Source organism: Zingiber officinale, chromosome 1A (assembly GCF_018446385.1).
Source record: "Zingiber officinale cultivar Zhangliang chromosome 1A, Zo_v1.1, whole genome shotgun sequence".
Classification (NCBI taxonomy): Eukaryota; Viridiplantae; Streptophyta; class Magnoliopsida; order Zingiberales; family Zingiberaceae; genus Zingiber; species Zingiber officinale.
In genome coordinates this window covers 120750771-120775913 of record NC_055987.1, presented here as the reverse complement: position 1 = coordinate 120775913, position 25143 = coordinate 120750771, and the positions used below count along the sequence as shown (strand labels likewise).

General features: G+C 40.5%; 3 protein-coding genes across 4 annotated transcripts; 2 read left to right on the top strand and 1 right to left on the bottom strand.

Moving 5' to 3' along the window:
- The first annotated feature begins 9542 nt into the window (after window positions 1-9542).
- LOC122029558 (beta-glucuronosyltransferase GlcAT14A-like) lies at window positions 9543-12849 on the top strand. The gene is made up of 4 exons (XM_042588602.1): window positions 9543-10273; window positions 11497-11572; window positions 11652-11767; window positions 11851-12849. Exons 1-4 carry the CDS (start codon window positions 9709-9711, stop codon window positions 12363-12365), a joined length of 1272 nt encoding a protein of 423 aa, XP_042444536.1. The 5' UTR covers window positions 9543-9708; the 3' UTR covers window positions 12366-12849.
- LOC122029548 (protein DETOXIFICATION 16-like) lies at window positions 12802-15987 on the bottom strand. Of its 2 annotated transcripts, XM_042588584.1 has the most exons (8): window positions 15637-15987; window positions 14255-14799; window positions 14087-14173; window positions 13858-13914; window positions 13533-13771; window positions 13327-13445; window positions 13148-13234; window positions 12802-13080 (listed from the first exon to the last, which is right to left on the bottom strand). In XM_042588584.1, exons 1-8 carry the CDS (start codon window positions 15892-15894, stop codon window positions 13015-13017), a joined length of 1458 nt encoding a protein of 485 aa, XP_042444518.1. In that variant the 5' UTR covers window positions 15895-15987; the 3' UTR covers window positions 12802-13014. The 2 variants fall into 2 exon arrangements, with proteins under 2 accessions (XP_042444518.1, XP_042444525.1); XM_042588591.1 differs by lacking the exon at window positions 13858-13914.
- Window positions 15988-20718: 4731 nt separating this feature from the next.
- On the top strand, window positions 20719-22722 carry LOC122029538 (alpha-1,3-arabinosyltransferase XAT3-like). The gene is made up of 2 exons (XM_042588571.1): window positions 20719-21157; window positions 21271-22722. Exons 1-2 carry the CDS (start codon window positions 20971-20973, stop codon window positions 22521-22523), a joined length of 1440 nt encoding a protein of 479 aa, XP_042444505.1. The 5' UTR covers window positions 20719-20970; the 3' UTR covers window positions 22524-22722.
- Window positions 22723-25143: the final 2421 nt, after the last annotated feature.

Genomic DNA, 25143 nt, shown 5'->3' with positions numbered 1-25143 from the left:
TCCATCCAGTCCAGTAGCTCTATTATGCTCTCCAGGGTTTTGAACCATGTCTGAGCATCCAATGGTTCATTGGTGCTAGAGAAATTCTCTGATTTCAGTTTCTACCACTAGATGAGGTATGCTTCTTGCCTCACTTCCTTTGTTGGGGCTACAGGTGTAACTGATGGAACTTCTGCCGTAATAGGTGCCACCACATTGGCTTCCGGTGGGACTACAGGAGGACCTTGTTGGTTAGCAGTCAGGGCGGCAATAACCTGTTGCTGCTCCGCCAATTGTCTCTGTAGTTGAGTTACTACTTCTAGAAGGTTGGGCTGGGGTGTAGACTCATTCATCTCTAGTTGAGGTTCATTAACTCTTGGTTGTCTAGCAGGACGTCCTCTGGCCATCTACATAATCACCCACCAACCAATGAGACAATGCGTCAACCCATCCTCATTCCTACTTGCTATTATTAGCACTGTCATGTATAAGCATGCTCTTTTTCTTACTTGCTATCATTAGCACTTATTAGCACTTTCATGTATAAGCACTTAATAATGTCTCCTCGGGGCGGTGCGATGGTTAAGACATGGAGTGTTGCCACATGAGGTCTTGGGGTCGAAACTCGGCATGACCGAGCATAACCTCCCCCATGTCTTGGCTATTTGCACTAATAGCTAGTAGCCACCCATGATTTACCTCCTCCATGTTGGCCTAGGGGCGGGTTGGCGGGGGCGCTGGGGGCGAGCGAATCGCCTTTTGCCACATGTTTAATCTTAATAACACGGGTTGGTGGGGGCGTTGGGGGCGAGCGTATTCACCTTTTTACCACAATGTTTAATCTTAACAACAGTTCTTATTAATCATAACAGAAATAAATACGTAAAAGTTATGCGAAGGTACTTTCTTACTTGGAAGCTGCAGAATCAATGCTTGAGGTGTGTGACGGAAGGATGGAACTTGCTCTGATACTAAATCTGTAACGCCCGCCCTTAACCATAACCTTAACTTACATCACAGATGTTACCCTTTTCTCGTTCATCTAAATTTCGGCATTCCTACCTATTATATGCTGCTTAGTCCATAGATCTATTCTAACTCGTTACGATTGGTAGGACATGACTTGCAGTCACACGTCCCTATATGGGTGTTTTTTTTGTAGTGTCTGGGTTGTGTGGCCCTGACCGGTAGTGTGCTCCAGGGTGGCGCAGGGCACGGCCATGTGAGGGTCGCACGACCATGACCCTTGGCAGAGGAGAGGAGGGGCACGGTCGTATGAACCCACATGGTTGTGTCACTTCGACCGAGAGCAAGAGAGACACGGCCGTGTGGAAGCACACGGCCGTGTAACTTTGGCCGAGAGGAAGAGGTGCACAGCCGTGTGATTCCACACGACCGTGTCACCTTGGCCGAGAGGAAGAAGTGCATGGTCGTGTGCTTTCACACGGCTGTGTCACCTTGGCCGAGACCTGGCAGTGGAAGGTCATGTGAACCCGCACGGTCGTGACACGGGCAATGCCGAGGCCACCCCCGGCTCCGTAAAAGAAGTTGTTCTCCCCTGTGTACTCATCCTTGGTTTACCATTCTATCCCATTACTTGAGGAGGAGTCTTTGACACACCAATTACTACCAAACTGTAAATTCATCATAACGACCCTTACTAGTGTTTCAAGTGGAGCGGAAATAAAGAAATACATTAGCACCCAAGTTTAACGTAGCAAATTCCAAGATCTTCTTCCATTGTTCCGTCACACACACACAATGCACCGCTCCTGCTGCCTCCTCCTACTCAAGCTTTCCTTTTCCTTTATTTGCAGTATAAGGAAATGCAAATCTATAAACGGATGCTTAGTAAGTATCATCTACTCACAAAACGATACATTAAAAGAGGGCATGCTTTTTAAAACTGCTTGAGGGAAATGCAATGATGAAAACATGCTTTTAAAACTGCTTAGGGAAAACACAAACATACACTTGACAGTAACTCACATTAAAACCGTACTTCGGAAATATGTACATGACATGTATTTTCAAACCAGTTTATCATGCAAACCATCAACTTAAAAACCATGCTAGTAACAAAATAAAAACAGAAATCTTGGCATATTATTGAGTTTATCACTGCTGCACTTTATAACTCAAATTCTCAACTTAGGAAACTTCCACTAAGACAAACCATGAATTTTGAAAATTTTGTATTACATAATAGTGAAAATCATAATAATCACTTGCTTGGGCCCAACATTGTACCATTTTGCGCGCATCCTTAATAAAATCTGAGGTAGCTAATCTTGAACCCATTAAGGTACTACTAGGCGGTTTAGGAGCCTAGGGGCGATCTAGGAGCCCACCCATGGACCTTGTGTCCAGTGCATGCCTTTCTAAAGTAAAATACTTTCTTTTAACTATTAATTTCTTGTACTTGCACTTGCTTGGCATTTAACCAAACACCTTATGTGCGCTTAATTCCCTCATACTTATAGGGAAGTACTTTAGGCAGTTGATTATACTTCTTAGTCCCAAAACTTAATGGGAAGAAAATCAAGATGATCTAAACATGCTCTTAATCCCAAAACTTTAGAGGGCATCTTACATATCATAGCATCAATCTCCTTTAACATGCAACATGCTTAAAACATATCGTAACATGTATTAACGAAGCTACTCATACTGCAGGTGAGAGATACTTACATCTTTTCACTAGATGTTACTATTATAAGGTGTAGGGAAGACAATCCTCTCTCTTGCACGCCTTATTCTCCAAGTCACCCTTTACCCACGTACCAATCCTTGCAAAAACTCTCCTCTTAGATCCTCCACTTGAAGAACTTAGAAGCTTGGACCTAGATTTCTTGATCTTGGCCGAAACTTGAAAGGAGGAAGGAGAAGTTTCGGCTAGAGGAGAAGAGGAGATGAAAATTAGGTTTTTAATCTCATCCATCCCCTTTTATACTAAGTGAAAGTTAGAGCATCTCTTTACATATAATCTACATATAATGAATTGTTTCATATTGCTCATGTGATGTTTTACCACCACTTAATGGCTACTTAAACAAATCTCAAGTAAGAGGTCTTGGGTTTAAATCCTAGTCCGGGTCATTTATAAATATATTTTTATTTCTTTTCTTTTTGCTCTTTTGGAAAAGAGAAAATTTATGGATGTTACAAGAGAGGAGGTGAATAGCTCTGGAAAATATAAAAGCAAACCTTTCTCGACTTATAGCTTAATTAAACCAAACGCTTGTACAAAAAGAAATAAGAAGTAAATTAACTAAAGATAGAGGCACAGAAATAGTTATTTGGTTTACCATCAAAGGACTGCTAATCCAAGGTAGTTAAAGCTCACTAAAAAATTATTTAGGGCAGAGTAGCCTCTTACAACGTTGACATCTCACAAACAAGTAGTAGAACAAAAAAAAGAATCGTTTACAAGTATTGTTCTAAACTACTAAGATCAGAGCTATATTTATAGCTTTGTTCTAGGTGCTTGAAAGGGTTCCGGACGCCTGGGTGTGGATAGAATTTTATCCATGTCATGTCACAACGGATCGCGACATGTAGCTTGTCGATAAACTTTCTGGTCCGAGCGCCTGGATCGGGTCTGGGCGCCTGGACCGGACAGAACCAGCCAGTGGCCAAGCTTCGCACCCGGGGCGCCTTAGTTACCTTAGGTGATCCGGGCGTCCGGAGCAGAGTCAACTTTCGGTTGACTGTCTATTCAGGTCTTCCGCTCTAGTTTGTTCACTTGGGTGATTTCGTTCAACCGGAATATGGCTCACCCGAACCCATTTTCCAGCCTTCTCGAGCAACATTCTGCTCTGACTTCTCGTCCCTCGGAAACGTCAGCGCCTCCTTCTCGTCCGTCAGCGTACTCTTCCGCAATACCTACTCCTTCAGACACACCGAGCCCATCAACTCTCTCCCGTGCCGTCCTTCTAATGGCGTCTTTCGCTCGACTTCTTATGCTCCTAAGTTCCTGCACACTTAGACATAGGGCATCAAACCATAACCGAACCTAGCTTGACTTAGTTGATCACATCAAAACCACCATGGAGTACTTTCAATCTCTCCATTTTTTATGTGAATCAATCCAAGTTAAGTTAAGGTAAAAATAATATATTAAATTAAATGAATATGAAAGTTTGAAATAGTAGATATGCAATATTTTGAAAAAAATATATCTCCCCCTTACTTTAATTTCTAACTCTCCCCGTTTGATCATATTAAAAATAGAAGTTTTTACTAAAAAGTTAAAATTAAAGTATAAAGAATTTATACTTGAAATTTAAAAACAGTGGCTAACACTTAGAAGAAATTTTAAATTTATTCTCGAAATTTTAATTTTTATGATTTAAAAAGTAATTTTCAGCAAAAATAATTTTAAAATTTATTTTGTTTGTTGAAAAATCCTAAAAACTTTTATGAATGTTAAATAGATATATCCAAAGTAGTAATAAATTTTTTATAAGAAAATAATATTAATTTAAGTAGTAATAATTTATTTACTATAGGAAGATAAATTTTGATAAAAAAAATGCTCAAAAAATAATTTAGAGGTTTGAAAAATCTTAAGAAATTTTTGGAAATGTAATAGAGTACTTACATTTGTAGAAAAATTAAATTTTCAAAAATTAAGTATTAGAGAAATTTTTTTTTTTTTTAAAGTTAGCATTTATCTAAATAATTCATAAAAAATTAAATATTAGTCAAAATATTTCAAAAATATTTTGTTGGATAAAGAATATTATAAGTTTTTACTGAAAAATATATTTTATAAAAATAACTCTATAAAATATTTTAAAATTGAAAACTACAATATTTGAAAAATAAATTATAAAAAATAATACAACGGCCAAAAAATTTTAAACATTTTTCTACCGATAGGAAATTAAGTCATCTTTTTTTTTGACAAAATTAATAAATAATTAATTTTGAATAAAAATTATATAAGGAAAATTATTAAAATTAATTTAATCTTCAAAAATTAATTTTTAATCTTCAAAAATTAATTTTTAAATTTTGATTAATTTTAAAATCTTAATTATTTTCAAATGTTAATTAATTTTAAAATCTTAATTAATTTTTAAATTTTAATTAATTTTAAAATCTTAATTATTTCAAATATTAATTAATTTTAAAATCTTAATTAATTTTTAAATTTTAAATAATTTCAAATTATAATTGAAACTTAAATTTTTAAACTTAAATAGTTTTAAAAATTGAGACTTAAATATTTTTTAATTTTTAAACTTAAATATTTTCTAAATTCTGAGAAAATATTCTCAAACTTAAAAATCAACTTTAAAATTAATATTAACTCCATCTCACACAAACTTATAAACTTAACATGTATGATAACTTAGAAAAGATAAGATGAAAATTCAAGAAAATAAATGATTATTTTAAATATGTTCTTAATCCTATTTTTTTTTCTCATTCTTAGACTCTAGGATCCTCAAACTAAAATAATTTACTTTAAAAAAAAAAATTTGACATTAATCAAGAAGGAGAATTAAGTTAAATATTTTTAGTTTTATTTTCAAAAGTTAAAGTATTTTTAAAAAGGAAGTTATATATATATATATATATATATATATTTGTTTTTAACTAAGTTTTTTAAATCTTTTCAAAAATCTAAGTACTTAACTAAATTTTTATATAAATCTTTTCAAAAGCTAAGTACTTGACAAAGTATTTTTCAAATATAAGAATTTAGGTAAATTTTGATTAAGGAAAAAAGCTAAGAAAGTAATGATTTCGGGGGCTTAAAGTTAAAATGATTAAAAGTTAGTTTTTTAAGTACTATCTTTACAAATTAAACAATTCTCTCTCTATTTATATTCTTTTTTATTTATGTTAAAGGAGGAAAGAAAGGTTAAAAGTTAAGTCAAACATAACTTAATAAAATTAAGGGGAGCATCTTTACTTAAATTGTCAAAATATTTTATGCTCAAATTAATTATTTACTATTATTTTTTATTTTGCTTTACTTAACTTTGAATTGTATTGTCATAATCAAAAAGGAAGAGATTGTTGGTGCAAGAAACACCAGACGATAGAACCTAAGTTTTAATTATGACAAAGAATTCAAAGTTAAGTTGTCTTGTGATCTAACAAGTGTGACTAACTTGTAGAAAAGTCCTATGTTATCTTAGACAAAGGAAAGTCCTAGATACGGATAGGCAATGAAGTTCTAGTCTGGGGGACTGAGCGAAGTCTTGGCGGATCGAAGACTTTGGGCAAAATCCTAAAGTCGAGGACTCTAGATGAAAATCCTGGGGGTCATGGACACTAGGTGGAAGACTTGACGAGTTGTGGAGCTAACGTCCAGTATGAAGTCTTGAAGTCTCAGACACTAAGCAAAAATCTAGACGGTCTGGAGGACCAGTTTGACAAATGGTAATTTCTCCTGAGAGGAGTAGGCGAGGACGCGTTCCCCGAAGAGAGAACAGTAGGCATCGGTCTGACCTAGAGTTTCTGCGAAACTCGAAGTCAGGACTAAATAATCTAAGGCTGTCAAATATTGTCGTTCTTTACATATTATTTGCCTAGACTAATCTTGTTTTACAGGAAATTGAAGTTGGCAAACAATGGTGGTCCGGATGTTTGGAGTTTGGGCACCCGAAGTCTTGGCTCCTGGAGCTGGTATGCGCGCCCAGACTGGCTTCAACAGCGAATAGCCCGGGTGGGGTGCCTAGTGGTCCAAGCGCCCGGATTTGCTCCAAGCGCCCAAACGGCAAAAGTCCGTCTAGTGGACTGACTAGTGGAGTTACGTCATAGTCCGAGCACCTGAGGGTGGTTTGGGTACTCGGAGATGGATCATTTTTGCAAATCGAGTTTCGACGAGAGCATGCCACGTCAGCCCTGTGGGGCGCTCGGGGGAGGTTCCAGGTGCCCGAAGTGGGTTATGAAAGGAGGATTCGACCAGCACCTCAATTACGATATTCCAAGCATCTTCCATCTTGCACGCTGCTCAGAGAACGCTTCCATGATGTCCAAGCGCTACTCCGACAACCGAAGGCTCGCGACTTCAGATCATTACAAGTTGTCGGTATAGTTTTGTTTAAGTTTTATAATTGTAGTTCTTATACATAATATTTGTAATCTTTCTTCGAACTACTAGTGGATTGCCGATCAAAAGTACTCTCATGTGCGGACCTTAGAGTAAGAGTTGTCACATGCTCCAAATCAAGTAAATCAAAGTGTTAGTGATTGTTTGTCTTTTTTTCTGTCTTTATTTCGTTGTTTATCTCTCGAAAGTTTTTAAACGAACGTGAAAACCACTAGTGTTATTCACCCCCTCCCCCCTCCGTCTGGGCTTGGGACCGGCCATGACTGGTTCGTCATGGGTGGAGTTTTTAAAAATAAGATATACAATTACAAAATCAATAATAAATAAATTTAGAATAATTTAAAATTAAAAAGTAATGTTTTTGAAAATTTAATATAAAATTAAGAGTGAATATTTATTTTTAAAAAATATAAATAATATTAAAACATACAAAAAAAATTAAAAAAAAAATAGGAGCCTCAATTTTATTGGGACCCTAAGGATTGATCAATATGACCTATATCTTGAATCGGCACTATATTAACACTTATTTAGTACAACGACATAGCAGTCCATTGACATTGATTTGATTTAATCAAATTTTGAATTTTAAAATTGAGACAGAGTAAATTAAATTAATCAAGATTTTAAAAGGAAAAAATTATCAGAATGGAACGAATTTAGTCAGTTCAATTAACTATTTCGGTTTAACTAATATTTTACTAAGTAGGGAATTCAAAAGACCACATATCAAACCTGGCTATATATAAACAATATTAAAAACTTATTATATTATTTCATAATTGATCTTCTAAGTGATTAACTATGGTATATTAGCTATTTTCGTAATTGAGATATGAAACATTGAGGGTTGCAAAGGGTGGCCATTACCCAGTGTGGGCGTACTAGTAAGGAGTCATGTTTAATCATGGCCTAGAACGGCAAATAGTTAGCCAAATGCTAGGAGCACCATAGAGAGATAGGGGAACTAGTCTAATGGTCTGTTTGGGGGGAGACGAGGCAAGGATAAGTAAATGTATATTAAGATAGTTAAGCTGGAATAAAACCCTGCGGAACCAGCAAATTAACTAATCTAGAGATATCCATATTAAGATGTGATCATGTCCAAGAATGCTAATAGTCAACTAGTGGGTGAGGTATCAATAGTTGATTATCTAAGGGATCACTAAGTCATGTAATCTCATGAAATCTTTCAAAAACATCTGAGATAAAAAAACACATTCAGAGAATCGGATTAGAATAACGGTTAGGGGTTTCCCAACGCGGTCATTCCGATGTTTAAATAAGACTTTGGAAAAGGAGAAGCTGTCATAGAAATTAGGGTTTGACATCTTATTTGCACATACCTTTATTCATGAAGGTCGGCTACCTTTTATAGAACCGGGAGTCTTTTTCACATTCTCCTCATGCCCCTCTTCTCCCCTAATAGTAGTCAATGCAAATTGCAATCCATTTATGTTGGGGTAAATAGCCATATTTCTCGTCTTTTTCACGATAATGACAATCTTATCCATGTCTTCATAAAATAACGATTCTTTGCTTTAATTCTTGATAGCTGAGATCGTTTCAGTTTAACTTAAGAGAGTTTGAAACGCAAGTCGAAAGTCAATAGTCTGGAGTCGGTAGCCTGGAGTGGAGAGTCGGTAGTCTAGAGACAGGAGTTAGTAGGCTGGAACAGGTAGTCGGGAGTCGACAACCTACCATCGAGAGTTGGGAGTCTATAGCACAACTTCTCTAACTTTTACTATCATTATGATATGATTTTCGACCTTTTTTACATTTTTGTTGATTACCCCAAACAGAAAAAATGATAATCCAATTATCTTCATTGACTATCCATGAGAGAAAAAATTCCTATAAATAGATCATAACTGAGGAATCGTAGGTACCTGAATGATAACTTAGATGTCCTACCATGTCACCATAGTCCCAGGACCTTATGGAGGTGTATTAAGTTGTTTCATGTGAATGCATTTGAGTTGTAATGCGTAGATTAACCTTGAATTGTCAGTTTTCATATAGGATTAAAAAACTTATTAAATAGATACCTTGCCAATAATTTCCAAAGAGTTATTAACACGAGAAAAAAACAAAACGCGATGATTAATAGAGATAAAACTCCAAAGTAACACGAAAAAAAAACACAGAAATGAATGGATTAGAAGTCAATATTAATAATTAATATCCACAATCATACAATGCTACCTACCACAATCAACTAACAAACATGAAGAGTAGTCAATATGCAAACGACTAGCTGATGTTGTTTCCTCCACGATGAGGTATCGTAGACGCTGAACAATTCTGGTTTTGCTGCTTAATTATCATTTTTAATTATCATTTTTAATGTCATTATCATGCGAGACTAGTTCAAGGAAAGGGATCTCCCAACTGCATTTTTTCTTAATTATCATTTAATTCGCTCATAATGATGTTTATACACTTGTATTTTTCTTAATTAATCTACTTTAAATTTCACCGTTATGGACCCGTTTCGGCTCGCCCTTCGCCCTGGTTCGTAACGGTTCCTCTCTTGCGTCCTGCGTCGCCTATCCGATCCCTGTTCGGCTCCTCCTCGACCTCGTCGGATCTACGCTGAGGCTCAGTGCTGATCCTGATCTGGTGCCCGGATGGAGTCGTAGCTCGCTGCAATCGCCATGATCCCGCGGTCACTGGCTCCGGCTGCGTCCGCTGCGCTCGGCCGCCGGCACTTGGGCGTCCCCGCCTCGGCGGAGAAATTTCTGTTCCCGTTCGTCTCCGTGTGCTTCGTGTCCGTTATTCTCGTGCTTTCCGCCATCTCTGGGTTGACGGCCTCCTCCGCCTTCTTCGCGCGCTGCCCGAGTCCCGCCGACGTCCATCGCGGCGCCGCCCACCTGCCCGCCTTCGCGTACTACATAGTCGGCGGCCGAGGGGATGTTCGGCGGGTCCTTCGGCTGCTCCTTGCCGTCTATCACCCCAGGAACCGGTACCTTATCCACCTCTCCGCCGATGCGCCTGAGTCGGAGCGGAGCGATCTCGCTGCCAGGGTCTGGCTCACGATCCCGGCCGCCCGGGCGTTCGGGAACGTGGATGTTGTAGGGAAGGCCGGGGCGATGACACCGATGGGCTCCTCCGGGCTCGCCGCCACGCTCCACGCTGCGTCGGCGCTCCTCCGGCTGGACGATGGCTGGGATTGGTTCGTTACGTTGAATGCGGCTGACTATCCGCTCATCACGCAAGATGGTAGGTGGAATTTTGTCTACAGATGGATGCTGTCTTGGTTGTTGATTCGAATTTAGGTATTGCGCAAAAGAAAAGGGAAAAACGAAACTTTATTTACACTCCTGTAGGAAATTTTTTGGATCTTTCTCTTTAAGACGAGAGTAATTACGACCAAACAATCCGAGGGATGTGACTCTGGAAAATTGGTTCTCTCTGATCTACATCTAATTTGACTTTTACTTTGAAGATCTCACCCTGATCTTATTCGATATTATTCATCTTCTCATCTAGTTAGACCAACTTCGTGTTATCCATGGCATGACATGAATTATCAGTGTAATACAAAAAACAAAACTGCCTCAAATCTGTTCTTTGGGATGTATTAGGATTAGCTGAAACGCCAACAAACTTCTAGTGCTTCTATTGATCATCAAACACACTGCTTCTTTCTTTGAGCATCCAATCATATTCACATATTACCTGCCCTCAATGAAGTCAATACTACACAGCTGCTTGCTTCATTTCCATGCTTGAATGCGTCAATTTTATGAAGAAAAAAGGAAAAAAAAATCTGCCTTGAGTCCCTTGACTAACGAGATGATGAACAATATCTGCTTAATGTCAGGAAATTGGAACACAATCAGATGACACCAAAGCATTGACTACATATATGGCTTGATGTACCTGTTCCTTGACCAACCTCGACACTTCTTTTACTGTATTTTGCAGTCCACTGGGATTTCTTTATCTGTCTCTTTAGAGTAATAACCTTGCGTTTTTATTTGACAGTAACGATTGTATGCGTAAGTTTTTTGTGCTTCAGTACAACCTTACAAGTGAATTTGTAAATGCCCTTCATTGTCATTAGTGCAACAAGTTACTTGGATGATTTACAGAAACTACCATTTAAAAGATGAATAGTTGAATGCAATGTGGACTGTGTTGTGAATTTTATGTTATATTCTCATCTGAATTGATTGTTTAACCTTTACAGAGATCAAAAGAAAATATCCATGCAAATGACAAATAGTGATTACATTAACCATGTTTCTGTTCTTGTTTGTTTGCTAGCTCTGTTACCTATATAGAATATGCTAAGAATAAAGACTGTCGGAGTTCTGCCAACTCTAATGAGGATTGATTACTAATCAGCAGTTATCTGCAGCAAGCTTTCTATTATTAGTTTTCTTATTGCTAAGACGTACTCCATGAGATTAAAATGATCATTTCCCTTCATTTTGCAGATTTGATTTATGTTTTCTCTGATGTTCCAAGGAACCTTAGCTTCATGGATCACACTAGTGATCTTGGATGGAAAGAGTAAGCATGAACAATTTTGTCCATTGATACTGAAGTTATATCTACTCATGCCACTTAACCTTGATCTACGGCCTTGCAGAGAACAAAGAGTTCAACCAATTATAGTGGATGCAGGGATCTATTTGGCAAAGAGGAAAAATTACTTCCAAGCTTCAGACAATCGAGATACTCCTGAATCTTTCAAGTTCTTCACAGGTACTAATCTTAAATTTACACTCAATGTGTTTCAAGCTTACGGAGATTTATCTAATATTTTCTTTCAAACGTTTGCCAAACAGGATCTCCATGGGTTATCCTCAGCAGATCATTTGTAGAGTACTGTATACTGGGTTGGGACAATCTGCCTCGGACGCTTCTCTTGTACTTTACAAATGTGATTCTATCCGAGGAAAGTTATTTCCATTCGGTCATATGCAACTCGGCTGATTTCCAGAATACAACAGTGAACAATGACCTAAGGTATATGGTGTGGGATGATCCTCCAGGAATAGAGCCTCACTTACTCAACACCACAGATTATGCTGAGATGATAAAGAGTGGTGTACCTTTCGCTAGACAGTTCCGCCATGGTGATGCAGTGCTAGATAAAATCGACAGCACAATACTAAAACGTCGGAACAATAAGGCTGTACCTGGGGCTTGGTGTTCTGCAAAGAAGTGGTGGATGGATCCATGCTCTCAATGGGGCAACGCTGACATTGTCAAGCCTGGGCCACGAGCAAAAGAGTTTGCACGTCTGATGCAAAAGCTCTTACATGATTGGAAGTCAGAATCTAACTCTTGCTTGAGATAATCAAGAGACAAAATACGGCCACTTCAGGTGATGTCAAAGTCACATGTCAGTTAATTGAGGGTAAGCATTGCTGAAGGGTGGCAGGTCATCGTTTGGAGGCTGGTGTGTGTTTGTGCACAGTTTTAGCTGCAATAGACACAATGGATTGTGACGACAGTAAGTTCCTTGCAGGTAGGGAAGAAACAACTTGGAAGGAAACACATTTCTTCTGGGGTTCAGTTGCAGGAATACCATTTTCCATGCCTTCCACCACATTCCACATCTCCCATTTGATCTTCACTGTCGTTGGGTAAACTTTTTGTTAAGTTTTTTCTTTTTCTAGATAGTAAATATGAAAGCAAACCCCCATTTTGTTAAAGGTGGGTTTTGGATCTATAACTTTAGTAATAAAGTTCATAGCCATTTCTATCTTGGTAAGGAGACATCTGATACAATCTAAAGAAAAAATTATTTTGGTGTGGTTGTTCTCCATGGTTAGCTCGTACAGAAGATGACTTTTCTTATAGTGTAAATAGTTTTCACCCTTCTCCAATTTCAATTACAAAGCAAATATGCTGGAGAAACAAGTACAAATTATTACTCCTATTGCAGTCTCTGCTCTGCTTTCAGAAGACTTCCCAATTAGAGGGATTGAACACTCTGCTAGTCGCTACACATCAGGCTGCATATCTTTGGGCATGGAGGAATTGAACACTCTCTCCTTTGCCTTGTTAGCCTGAAAAGAAGTCACAATGTGTGGATTTAGAAACACGAACAGCATCAATGGAGTACTATTTACTTACTTCATTCTCCCAGTTAGTGAAATATGTAACGCTTGAAAGCAGCAAAACTTGCACGGTGAGACCACAGATTATGCCGATCCATAGGCCCTGTCATTTAGGGGAAGAACTTTTAAGAGGTCCCAATGTAAAATGCCCCAGCATGATGAGAAAAAGAACTTCGCAAACAAGAAAGTTCCTGCCTTGCCACCAACATGGAGACCAAAAGCTAATATTACAGCTGCAGGAATGCCGACGACATAATAAGCTCCAAGATTAATAAAAGCACCAATCTTTTGCCACCCGCATCCTCTTGCAACACCTAGATGATCAGGGAAGGATTGTTACTTCGAAGGAGAAGTGCTAACTAATTTTGAATCAAGAAACTTCATCCTATTTAGCACAGCACCTGAGAGCACGCATTGGATTCCATCAAGCATGTTTGAGGTAGCAAGAATTGGCATCATAATAGTTGCGTATTTAACAACTTCGTCGACATTAGTGTAAGCATAACCCCATATATTTCTCACCAGGATCATGGTTGAGCCTACTAGCAAGCCTTCTGTAATGGCCAGGAATACCACAACCTTTACCGCTAACTTTGCATCTCGTGGACGGCCAGCTCCAAGTTCATTCGAAACACGTGTGCTAAGCATTACAAATCATACAAGTTATAGGCATCAAAGATGTAGATCAAAAGGAAAATTAATTCTTCTTTGCTCATCAATACTAACCTCACTGCAGCTCCAAAGCCAAAAGGGATCATGAATACCATTGAAGCAGTGTTAAGGCTGATGTATGAAAGAAATATTGAAGCAATTATTTACATTGGATTTTAGGTTGAGCTAACTTTGGGTCAGATTCTTTTGTGGCACAGTGAGCCATCAACTTAACATTTTTGCATTCAAAACTATAATTAATTAATCAGAAAATGCATAATTCAAATGCACAAAGATACATTACCTTATTGACAACACTGATGTTTCTAACTTTGGATTTGGAAGAATTCCCGAGAGAAGAACAAGCAACTCGAACGACCAGAACTCCAAACTGTTGTGGATTATGTTTATGAAGAAATCATCGGAAATAATGCAAGAAACAATGCACTATTGAGGAAATGATGTCTCTTACCATACCATAGTAGCTGAAGGAACCGCTAATTTGAAGAAGTGAGAGAAGTCATTCAAAGCCTCCTTGGAGAAACCAAGCCAAGTCCTTTTGCAGGCAGGAGACAGCCTCACATACAATCCCAAGAGCAGCAGAATCGTCCAATAAGAGATGCCATTTGCCAAGGCAGCACCCCTGCTTCCGAGGCCAGATTTGTACACCAGAATCCAGCACACAAGAATGTGCAACAGAGCGGTAACGCTGGTGATCAGCATCATTGGGAACACAATGTTCTGTGTCTGGAGGAACCTGTTATGACACTGTATGAGGCCATACGCGAAAAGGGTGGGAATCATCCATCGAGAATAGGCTCCAGCTTCTGCAGCTATTTCTGGATCTTGACCAAACAGAGTAAGAATTGAGCCTGTGTAGAACCAGATCACAGAAACTGGAATGCAAACTAGTGTTAGAATAAGCATGGCTCTCTGCATGTGTATGCCCAGCATATGGTACTGCTTTGCTCCAAAAGCTTGCCCACACATAGTATCCAACGCTGTACTCATTCCCAGCTATGAAGAATAAGACATCAATTACAATGTAAAAGAAAGCAACTACTAAAGCAGAACTCTACCGTATCGCATTGTATTTTATCACTTCTTGCAGAGCAGGATATCAAAAGGCAAAAGATCAAAAGAGTAGTTTGAGCATAAGTTCACGAAGAATCTGTTTACCCCAATGGTTGGAAAATCAAAAGATGAATAAGCACGAAGAATCCTATTTTCTTGTCTCATTTAGAACAAAACCAACTCACATCCATTGGATGTCCCTTACACAATTCCTTTTCCCTTTCATGTTGGTTCAGTAAGAATTAATGTTCACACATAGTTGAGTTAGCATTGCATTTAGCCATTCGTACCCATGGACCATGCTCATACACGAGCTAGTGCCCTCATTTGACCGTACGTTGATCCGAGATACTTGTGGTTTCCTCCATCGTTTACGATAATTTTCTTGCAATGTAGATAGTGCATATATCTCTACTCCTTTTTATTAGGAAAACTAATTTCCAACAATCAAACTCACTCCACCCACCCAAATTGTTCTTACTCATGGGTTTAGTGCACATGAGGACGCTAGGGTTTTGCAGTTATGGATGGATAGGTAATCTTTGGCAAGGAGTGATTTGATTTTTACCCGATTTGGGCAAAACCAAAATGATGGATGAGAGATCTCATCGTTTTCACAAAACAGTGATATAGGGATTGCCATGGAAATCAGTAACAGATTAAAACAAGATTCAAGAATGGAATGATTGAGTCGGCGAACTGGTTTTCCTAATCAATCAGACGCGAAATGTAAACATGTAGAAGAGCGGAGGCATGGATCGAAAATACTACTTGACATACCAAGAAGCTGAAGCCAGTAACGCCGGCGAAGGATGTGGCCATGGAGGCGCCGGAGAGAGCGAGCTCGCCGAGGTGGCCGACGAACATGACGGAGATGACCTGGAGAATGTTTTGCAACAAGCTGGCGGCGACAAGCGGGCCGGCCAACCACAGCTGCTTCTTCACCTCTGCCAAGAAAAGCTCCCCGGAGGTCCTAGCCCCTCCTCCTCCTCCTTCGCTGTCGGAGATGAGAGCTGCGTCGAGGCTTGGCGCTTCCATCGATGGTCGATGCCGCCGCCTGCTCTGACTCGATGTGCTCTGCTCTCGCCGCCCTACGTTCGCGCTGCATTTTTAACCAGATGGCCCATCCCACAGTTACGTACTCCAGCTGGCTTCCTGCAGCTTAGTTAATTAGTTTTGATCGCTGATACACAAGTGGGACCCATAGGGAGTCTCACGACAGGTAGACTTTCGAGTAACATTTACGACGGTAAGCAAGTGTGACGTTTGTGGAGTTACGGTGGAAAAAATCGATATATATATATATATATATAATTGACCTGGATGAGGGGGGAAAGAAAGTCGTTGCGTTCTATGTAGACAGATAAACGTTGAAAAAATTTCCATGTGAATTGTTTTTCTCAATTTCCATCCTTTTAAATAAACAAGAGGTAAATGTCATCACTAAAACTAATCTAAGTGTCCAATAATTTTAATCGAAATTATCATATAGTCAAAACTTGCTATTAAAAATATAAATTTTTTAAAATATATATATATATATCATTAAAATCTATTTTTTTTTAAAAAAAATGAATAATAATAATAATAGCAAAGTTATACAAGGCTAACTAGTACTTCTCTTGAAAAATAAAATGATTTGGTGAAATTTTATGGGAAATATCGCCGGACAAAAAATTGTAGCAAAATTTTTAAACCATATAAAATTATTTTTATATTAGCGTAACCAATACGTGCAAGAATTAATTCTCAATGTAGAGAATTAATTCAAAATTTAAATTTAAATTAATTCTCAATGTAGAGAATTAATTCAGAATTTCAATTAACTTTAAATCTCAAAAATAAACTAATTTGGAGTGTTTAAATATTGTATTAGATTAAAAAACCAATACATTCATTAATCCTATTAATTGGATGAATTGAATAATTAAATTGGTCCTATTCATGTTAAGAGGGCCTAGCATTATAATACTAAATGGGATAGTCGTTCGGTCGAGATTCTGCTCCATCCTTGACTAGGTTCCGTTGCTTGATCGAGCGGAGTAGTCACTCTGTCGGGACCCCTTCGCTTTATCAACCTCAGTTGTTTTTCTGTACAGTGACTATGTAGTAACATGTCCTACTCCGTTTAGACAAACTATCTGATCTCCTTTGACATCCGACTATTCCGTACTGAGCGTCGACTGTTTTACGTATCATCCCGGGCTAGACAGATGGTCCACACAAGGCATGTCTCTCGTCGATTGGACCCTGACTAACCCGAACAATTATTGTAATTGTCCTCTGTTTGACCCTTTATTAACTGGGCATTGACCACCTTAACTTTGACCTCTACCTTAATAGTTGACCTCGTGCCAAGTGAGCTTCTCTCTATCATCTTATCAATATAAATAAAAATCATGTTATGAGTATCGCCACATCAATAGAAAATAAGAATCATGTTATGAGTTTTTCTAAAAGAAGATTGAAAACCTAGGTATACGATCAATTTAATTTCATCGAAATTTTCCATCGATAATAAGTGCTCGTAGTCTATTAATTAAAAAAAAAAAATGCTCGTAGTCTATTAATAAGTGCTCGTAGTCATCGAATTTTTTTTTCGTAGTCTATTAATTTAGTTCTGGGGTTACAGTGTAGTGAAAGAACGTTCCATTGTCATCCAGTTATTTCATGTTCAATTTTATAACCACCGGTCAAATATTTTTAATACTAGTGTGATTATGCACACGCGCTGCGTGTGTAATATAATAATATATAAATTATTTGGGTCTTTGAAAATCCAAATTGTTTGGATTTTCTAGTGTCACCCTTATGAACTAAGAATTAATTATTAATTATTTCGATAAGATTCATCAGACTCATGCAATAGTGACGCTTCCTTATGAAAAAAATTATTTTAATTTAATATTATACTTGTCTTAGTAAAAAAATTAAGAAAAGTATATTTTTTAACATCGTCGGTCTAAAATATTTATAGAAGTTGTTTGATTATAGTGTTATCAATTCTAAGATATGAGACTAAAGAGAACTATATTTTTTTATATAAAACAACCGGAGAAAATTAATGATGAGAAAAATTCATAATAATACGTTATAGCTGAGTCTTGAACTCTAGATCACTGATTGTTTCGCTTGTGGAATTATTTTTAGTGTGAATAGAAAAAATGACATTAACATAATTATATTTTAGGTTTCACCAAAATTAATAAAGGGGAAGATTTTTAATAAAATAATAAGATTAATTAATCATGTTTTTTCAAGTCCAATAATTCATTGTTGAAAAATATTAAAATTCATATACTTATGAGTCGTGTCCAGTGAGCTCTTGTCCTGGGTGGCGCCCAGTGGAGTGAATGAGTGTAAAACTCACGTGGAGTCCTTTCTTTCGGATTCTCCGCGAGGAATCGTTTAGAAGAATGACATATGGATTTGCATTTTCTATACTAATACTAATGCAACCAATTTTATTTATTTATTATTATTTTTTACTATTTGTAAAATCATGCAGTTCTATTAATAAAGTGTCATTGTTCTATCTCACAGCATGCCTAAGCCAAAGATAGGAAGGAGAAGGGACCATTCCCCATTTTAAATACTTCAACCCACCAGAGAAGAAGAAGCGCGAATGCCTCCATGAATGTGCACCATTTTTCAAAGCGTGATTTGTCATTTGTCGGCAAGAAACTCCAAGTTTTATTCGAAGACGAGTAGATCGTAGCATTTTTAAAACGTGATTGTCAATTTTCCGAAATAGAATTAATAATAATAATAATCGGTACATAAAGGTGGAGTCCAATAGGATCAAACAATCAGAAGTCAATGGGACATGACAGTCAGAAGTCAAGGGGACGTGACATACCGCTTGACATTATCAGCCGCATAATTCCCGGTCAGGGGCTTATAGATCAGGATTCCGGATCAGAGACATAAGGCGTATAGCTTGGAGTAAGGCCTGACCTTCCTTGACAGGTCTAGTTCCCTCAACCCAATCTACATAGACAAGCCTGGTATACTTTCAGTAAAACAACCCCCGATCGACCTTCTAGTACTCCAAGTGTGGAGGAGGGGACCCTAGTCGCATCTTGTCTCTCTCATCAAGACTTGAGTCGGGCGCCTCATCCTAACAGCCATCCCGAGCTGCCCATAGTTAAACTCGGGCGGGACAGAAGGCACTAGGCGACAACAATATCAGGAAATCGTAAATGCCTGTCAGAGAATAGTCGTCATATGTCAGGGAATATTCCAAGGGTCTGATGTCATCTGTGAATAGAACATTCTTTCAGTCCATAGGAGGGTGTCACGCGTCCTCCATCACCCGACAGGCCCTGACACCAGACATTCTCTGTCGGTCAGTCTCTAGAGGTACGCACGGTCATATAAAAAGAGAGGTCCTCTCCCTTGAGCAGGTACGCTCTCTCGCACATTCGTACTCGTCTACTACATTTCTTTGTCCTTGGTACACTGTTCTCCTAGGGAAAAGTACCTGACTTGAACGTCAGAGGGTCTGCGCCAGGGGCTTTTTTCCTAATTTCTGGTTTCTAACGTTCAGTGTGCGCAGAGCCTAAGTACCACCGGATAAGTCACTTTTGTCCTTTAGTTCTACGTGGAGGTATATTTTCTGGTGCACATGCGCCAGGTGTCCCCGAGTCACTTCTCCGTCAACACCGACAATACCTGAGCCGACCTTCGTCTGATTCAGATTTCGGACAGGATCAATAATAATACTAATTGATACGGTGCATAAAGGTAAGGCCCGATAAGGCCAGGCAGTCAAGAACAATCCAAGGTCAAGGGAACGTGACGGTCATAAGTCAAGGAGATGTGTCGGTCAAAAGCCAAGGGGACGTGACGGTTAGAAATTAGAGGGACGTGACAATCAACAGTTAGGAGAAAGGAGTTAGACCGCCTAGGAGAACCTCGGTTGGATACAGACAAAACAGGGTCCAAGATCTAATACATAAGACGCAGCTTGGAGTAATACCTGACCTCCCCCAACTGGTTGGTTTTCTTCAGCCCAAGCTGTATAGTTAGGCCTGGTACTTTCAGTAAGACAACTCCCAGTCAACCCTTCAACGATCCAGGCGTGACGGATGAAACCCCTGCCACAGCTCGTCTCCCTCATCAAGACTCAAGTCAGGTGGCTCACCCGAACGGTCATCTCGAGCTGTCAGTACTAAACCCAGGCGGGACAGAAAGCACTAGGTGACAACAATGTCAGGGAATTGTAACCTCCTGTCAGGGGATAACTGTCATACGTCAAGAAATATTCCAGTGGTCCACTATCATCTGCGAATGGAACCTTCCTTCAACCCAAGAGAGGGCACACGTATCCTCCATCATCCGACAGCCCCTGACACTCGACATTCTCTGACATCGATCATACTCCAGAAGTACGCATTATCATATAAAAAGGGAGGTCCTCTCCCTTAGCCACCACCGGGTACTGCAGTAACATCTTCCATAATTTTTTTTTTCCTTCATACACTATTTTTTTGGTGAAAAAGTACCTGACTTGAGCATCGGATGATCTGCATCGGGGACTTTTTCCTTAGTTTATGGTCTCTAACGTTCCGTATGTTTGTCTGAGTGTGCGCAGAGCCTAAGTACCGCCAGTTTTGTCACCACCGTTCTTCAGTTTCACGTGGGGATTCGTTTTATGGTGCACATACACTAGGTGTGCCCAAGTCACCTCTCCGTGAACACCGACGTCGTCTCAATCGACATTCGTCTGACTCATATTCCGAACAGGATCAATAATAATAATAATAATAATAATAATAATAATAATAATAATAATAATACATTCTGTCTGAATTCCAAATAATTGCGACGTCTTCTTAACTTCGGCCCTTTTACGTCTCACAGGAATCTCATCGTCTAGTGTCCTGCCAACCAACAGTCTTACGGCGGCCAAATCTCTGCTTTCTTTCCCGCTGCCCTAACTGAGGCTTTTATCAAGTAGATGTGCTGAGAGAAGCGAAGAGGAAGAAGAAGAGACCAGTGGTTGTTTCCAGTTCATCGAGATATTCTGTGGGTCCAATTAGGAGACGGATTTTTTTTATAGTAGTATTCTAAGCCAACTTGACACAAAAGCACAGAATTCAAAGCTTAAGTATGTGTACTACTCCTCCTCCTCCATTCGGCTTCACGCGGAGCAGCAGGCTGCCGGAAAAGATGGGGAAGAAATTGAGATGGTCGGAGTTCCGTAGCTTTGCAATAGGGTTCATCGTCGGTTGCTTGCTGGTCTCCATGACTTACCTTTCCATGTTCAAGAACGACATGGACCTTCTCTCCAATTTCTGTGAATCTCTTTTTCACTTCGACTCTGTTTTTTTTCCCCTCTTAATTCTAATAAATAGCTAAAGCTTTGATGGATAATCTCTCTGTCTCTCTTGTCGATTAATTAATTCGTAGTGAAATCGTCCGCATGGCCGTCGTCGGCTGCAGCTCCGGCGAACCAGAGCCTGGCGCTGTTGCTTCCTAAGTTGAGCGAGAGGACCAGTCTGATGGCAGTAGAGAGGAAGCGTCGAGCCTTATGCGACCTTTCTGCGTACAGAACGGACGTCTGCGACATCCACGGCGATGTTAGAATCGTCGGCGAGGGTTCCTCCACTGTGCTGGTCGTTTCTCCCTCCGGCGAGAACCAATCTTTCGAGATCAAGCCTTACGCCCGCAAGGCTGACCACGTCGTCGTCCGCCGGGTTCCGACGGTTCACGTCCATTCTCTGACGCCGCACCGCGACGCGCCCCCGCCCTGCGTGGTCACCCACGATGTCCCCGGCGTCGTCTTCGCCACCACCGGGTACTGCGGTAACATCTTCCACGACATATCCGACCTGCTCCTCCCCCTCTTCCAAACCACCCGCCGGTTCCGAGGCCGAGTCCAGCTTCTGGCGGTCAAAAACGAGACGTGGTGGCTCTACAAGTACCGACACATCATCGCCAAGCTATCGGACTTCCCCGTCATCAACTACGACTACGACGACCGCGTGCACTGCTTCCGCCACGCAATCGTCGGTCTGCGCGCCGACAACGACCTCACCATCGACGCGTCCAAGTCGGCCGAGGGGGTGACCATGGTCGACTTCGTCGCCTTCCTGCGCACCGCGTACTCGCTGCCTCACGCCCGGCCGTCGGGGGGCGGCTCCGGACGCCGGCCGAGGCTGCTGTTCATCTCGCGGGGTGGGTCGAGGCGGTTCGTGAACCTGGACGAGGTGGTGCCGGTGGCGGAGGAGGTGGGGTTCGAAGTGGTGATCGCAGAGCCGAGCTTCATGGACGTGGCGGCGTTCGCGGAGACGGTGAACTCGTGCGACGTGATGGTGGGGGTGCACGGCGCCGGGCTGACCAACATGGTGTTCCTCCCCACCGGCGCGGTGCTGATCCAAGTGTTGCCGCTGGCGAAGCTGGACTGGATCGCGGCCAACTACTACGCGAAGCCCGCCATGGGCATGCAGCTGAAGTACCTGCAGTACGACATCCTGGAAGAAGAAAGCACCTTGATCGATCACTACCCGCGTGATCACGCAGTGTTCAAGGATCCAGACGCGATACACAAGCAGGGATGGCAAACGATGGGGCAGATCTACCTGGTGGAGCAAAACGTGAGGCTCCGTAAGGATCGATTCAGAGGAGTGCTGGAACAGGCAAGGGAGCTTCTCGAACAGTAAAACAGAGTACGTAGGTAGGTAGGTTGGTTAATTGAATGCTCGATTTTTATTTTTTCCATTTTGCCGGATGAATAATTCTTTGTTGTTTATAATATATATATAATTCTGTATGTATGTATGTTTTACTGCTGCATCATGTACACCTGAATGGAATGGAAGGGGGAAATCATTAAAATGCCCTCGTCATTTTCAACGTCAATGAATCCACAATCTGCAAAGATAAATGAAACCTTTTTTTATTTTTATTTTATCTTTTTTTCTTGCCCGTCGAATTTGACTCCAGTGTTGGACTCATTGAGGATTATTTATTGTTCGAATGTTGGACAGCAAGTATAGTCATAGATAGATAGATATGCATGGACGAAGCTTGTTTCTTGTTTGACGTTTTATTTTGTTTCAGGAAGAGTCCTTATCTAAATATATTATATATACCTTCGTAATCAAGTAAAATACGACTCATCAGTTTCAAACTCTCTCATCCGGTTTCGTAATATAATGTCTTTGCTTTTATACATAAAAATGATATGGCAAGTCAGCAGCTCAATCATTCAATAATTTAGTTTCCACGACAACGAGAATCTCTTATTTTTATTTTATTATTATTCCTTTTAAAAGAATAAATAAATAAATAAATAAATAAAGGGGCGGCCGTGAGGATTAATGTGGTGCATGCATGGTGGTCGTGTCTCATGTTACGTCGCGTGAATGAGGCATCAACCAACGACTTGCAAACAGAATATTGCTACAATAATGGTGCTTTCAGAAAATAGTTATTCTCGGAATTTATTCACATGACAAGATCACTTCGATCGTTCGCCCGACCCACTTGCTTCAATAAACAAATCTGTCTCACCCGATTAATCGATGGATCAATTTGATTGACTTTCCTAATATGTCTAAATCATCCTATTATCCTACCGAGTGCACTAGCAAGATGCTTGATGTGGCGATAGAAGGAGATTCATCTAGTATGAAATCAACTATTAAGGTGAAGGTCAAAATTAAGATGATAACATTTAGGTGTTGAAGGATCGAATCGAGTATAATTATAATGGTCAATCGGGACAGTCAGTGCTCGACCAACGGGAGGCATGTTTGAACAGACCACACGTCCAGCTCGAGATGATACGTAAGATAGTCGACACTCGATACAGAGCAGCAGGACGCCGAAAGAGACCAAATAGCTTGTCCGAATGGGGGAGGGCATATTACTATACAATCACTGCACGGAAGAGCAACTGAGGTCGACAGAGCGGAGGGTCCCGGCCGAGCGGCTACCCTGCTTGGCCAAGCAGCGAGACATGACCATAGATGGAGCGGAGTCCCAGCCGAGCGGCTATTCCGCTCGACCAAGCAACATGACCACTGTAGTATCTCTCAACATCATTTTGGGAGATAGTACCACTAACACGAGGCATGATCGATAGGCGGATCGTACGACAGAAGCTTCTAATGTCTTGTCAGGGATATACATGTCTTGTTAAAGTATGGTGTCAGAGGTACTTTTCTGATAGGTCCTTTCATAGGATATATTGGAGAACGAGTCCACACCTCGAGAAGCGTTCACGTCTTCCACTAGGGCTCTATATAAAGAAGGGTCCATCACCGGCGGAGGTACGTGTTACTACTATTTGGTGCTAGTTCTTTTGTTGCTCCGCTTCTTCTACAGTTCCGGTGATTAACTTGAGCATCGGAAGGTCAACGCTGGAGATCCCTTCCCTGGCTCGACACTGACATTACTAGTTTTGAAGAGCGGAGCGAGATCTACAGCCGGTCAGTGAAACCACCACATCCCCAACTTTCCATCATCCTGCTTTCAGACAAGATCATTTTGGTGTCGTTTGTGGGAACATAGCCTGCATCCGAACGAGAAGATGGAGAGCGCTGGATGATTCGCCACGATGACGTTGGCATAAGAGGAGCTCGACATACTGATACAAGCCCGAGATGCCAAGATAGTGGAGCAGCAACAACAACAGGTGTTGGTCGAGCGCCAAGCGCAAGAACCTGCAGCATCAGTCGTTGGTCGACCTAATGAACGAGGTGACCGAGCGGACCAAATATCCTCTCGAGGGAATAAAAAGAAGCCAACCGACACGTATAGGGAAGCGCACAATGCGCTTATCTCCTTCCACCGAGCGTTGTTCAGGACCCCATTGGAGGAATGGGGTCGAGCTGACAAGGAGCGGGGATCTTCATCGGACGATGCACCCGTTCGGGACGCAAGAAAAGGGAAGGTGCCAAGGGACGATGATTTGCCGTAGCGGATCAATCAACAATTTAGCAAGGGATTCTGGACGATCCCCTGCCCCGGTCTACACTCCATTGGCGATCGGAAAGTACAACGGAACCACTGACCCGGATGATCATCTGGCCAAATTTGATAACGCGACCATACTTCACCAGTACACCGACAGGGTGAAATATTGGGTCTTCTTCACCACCCTCTCTGGATCAACGCAACGTTGGTTCAAGAGACTACCGATCGGCTCCATCCACAACTTCAAGGACTTCTAGACGGCGTTCCTACATCATTTCTCCAACAGTCATCACCACCAAAAGACGAGCGTAAACTTGTTCTCACCGAAGCAAGGGTCCAGGGAAGCATTGAGGGCCTACA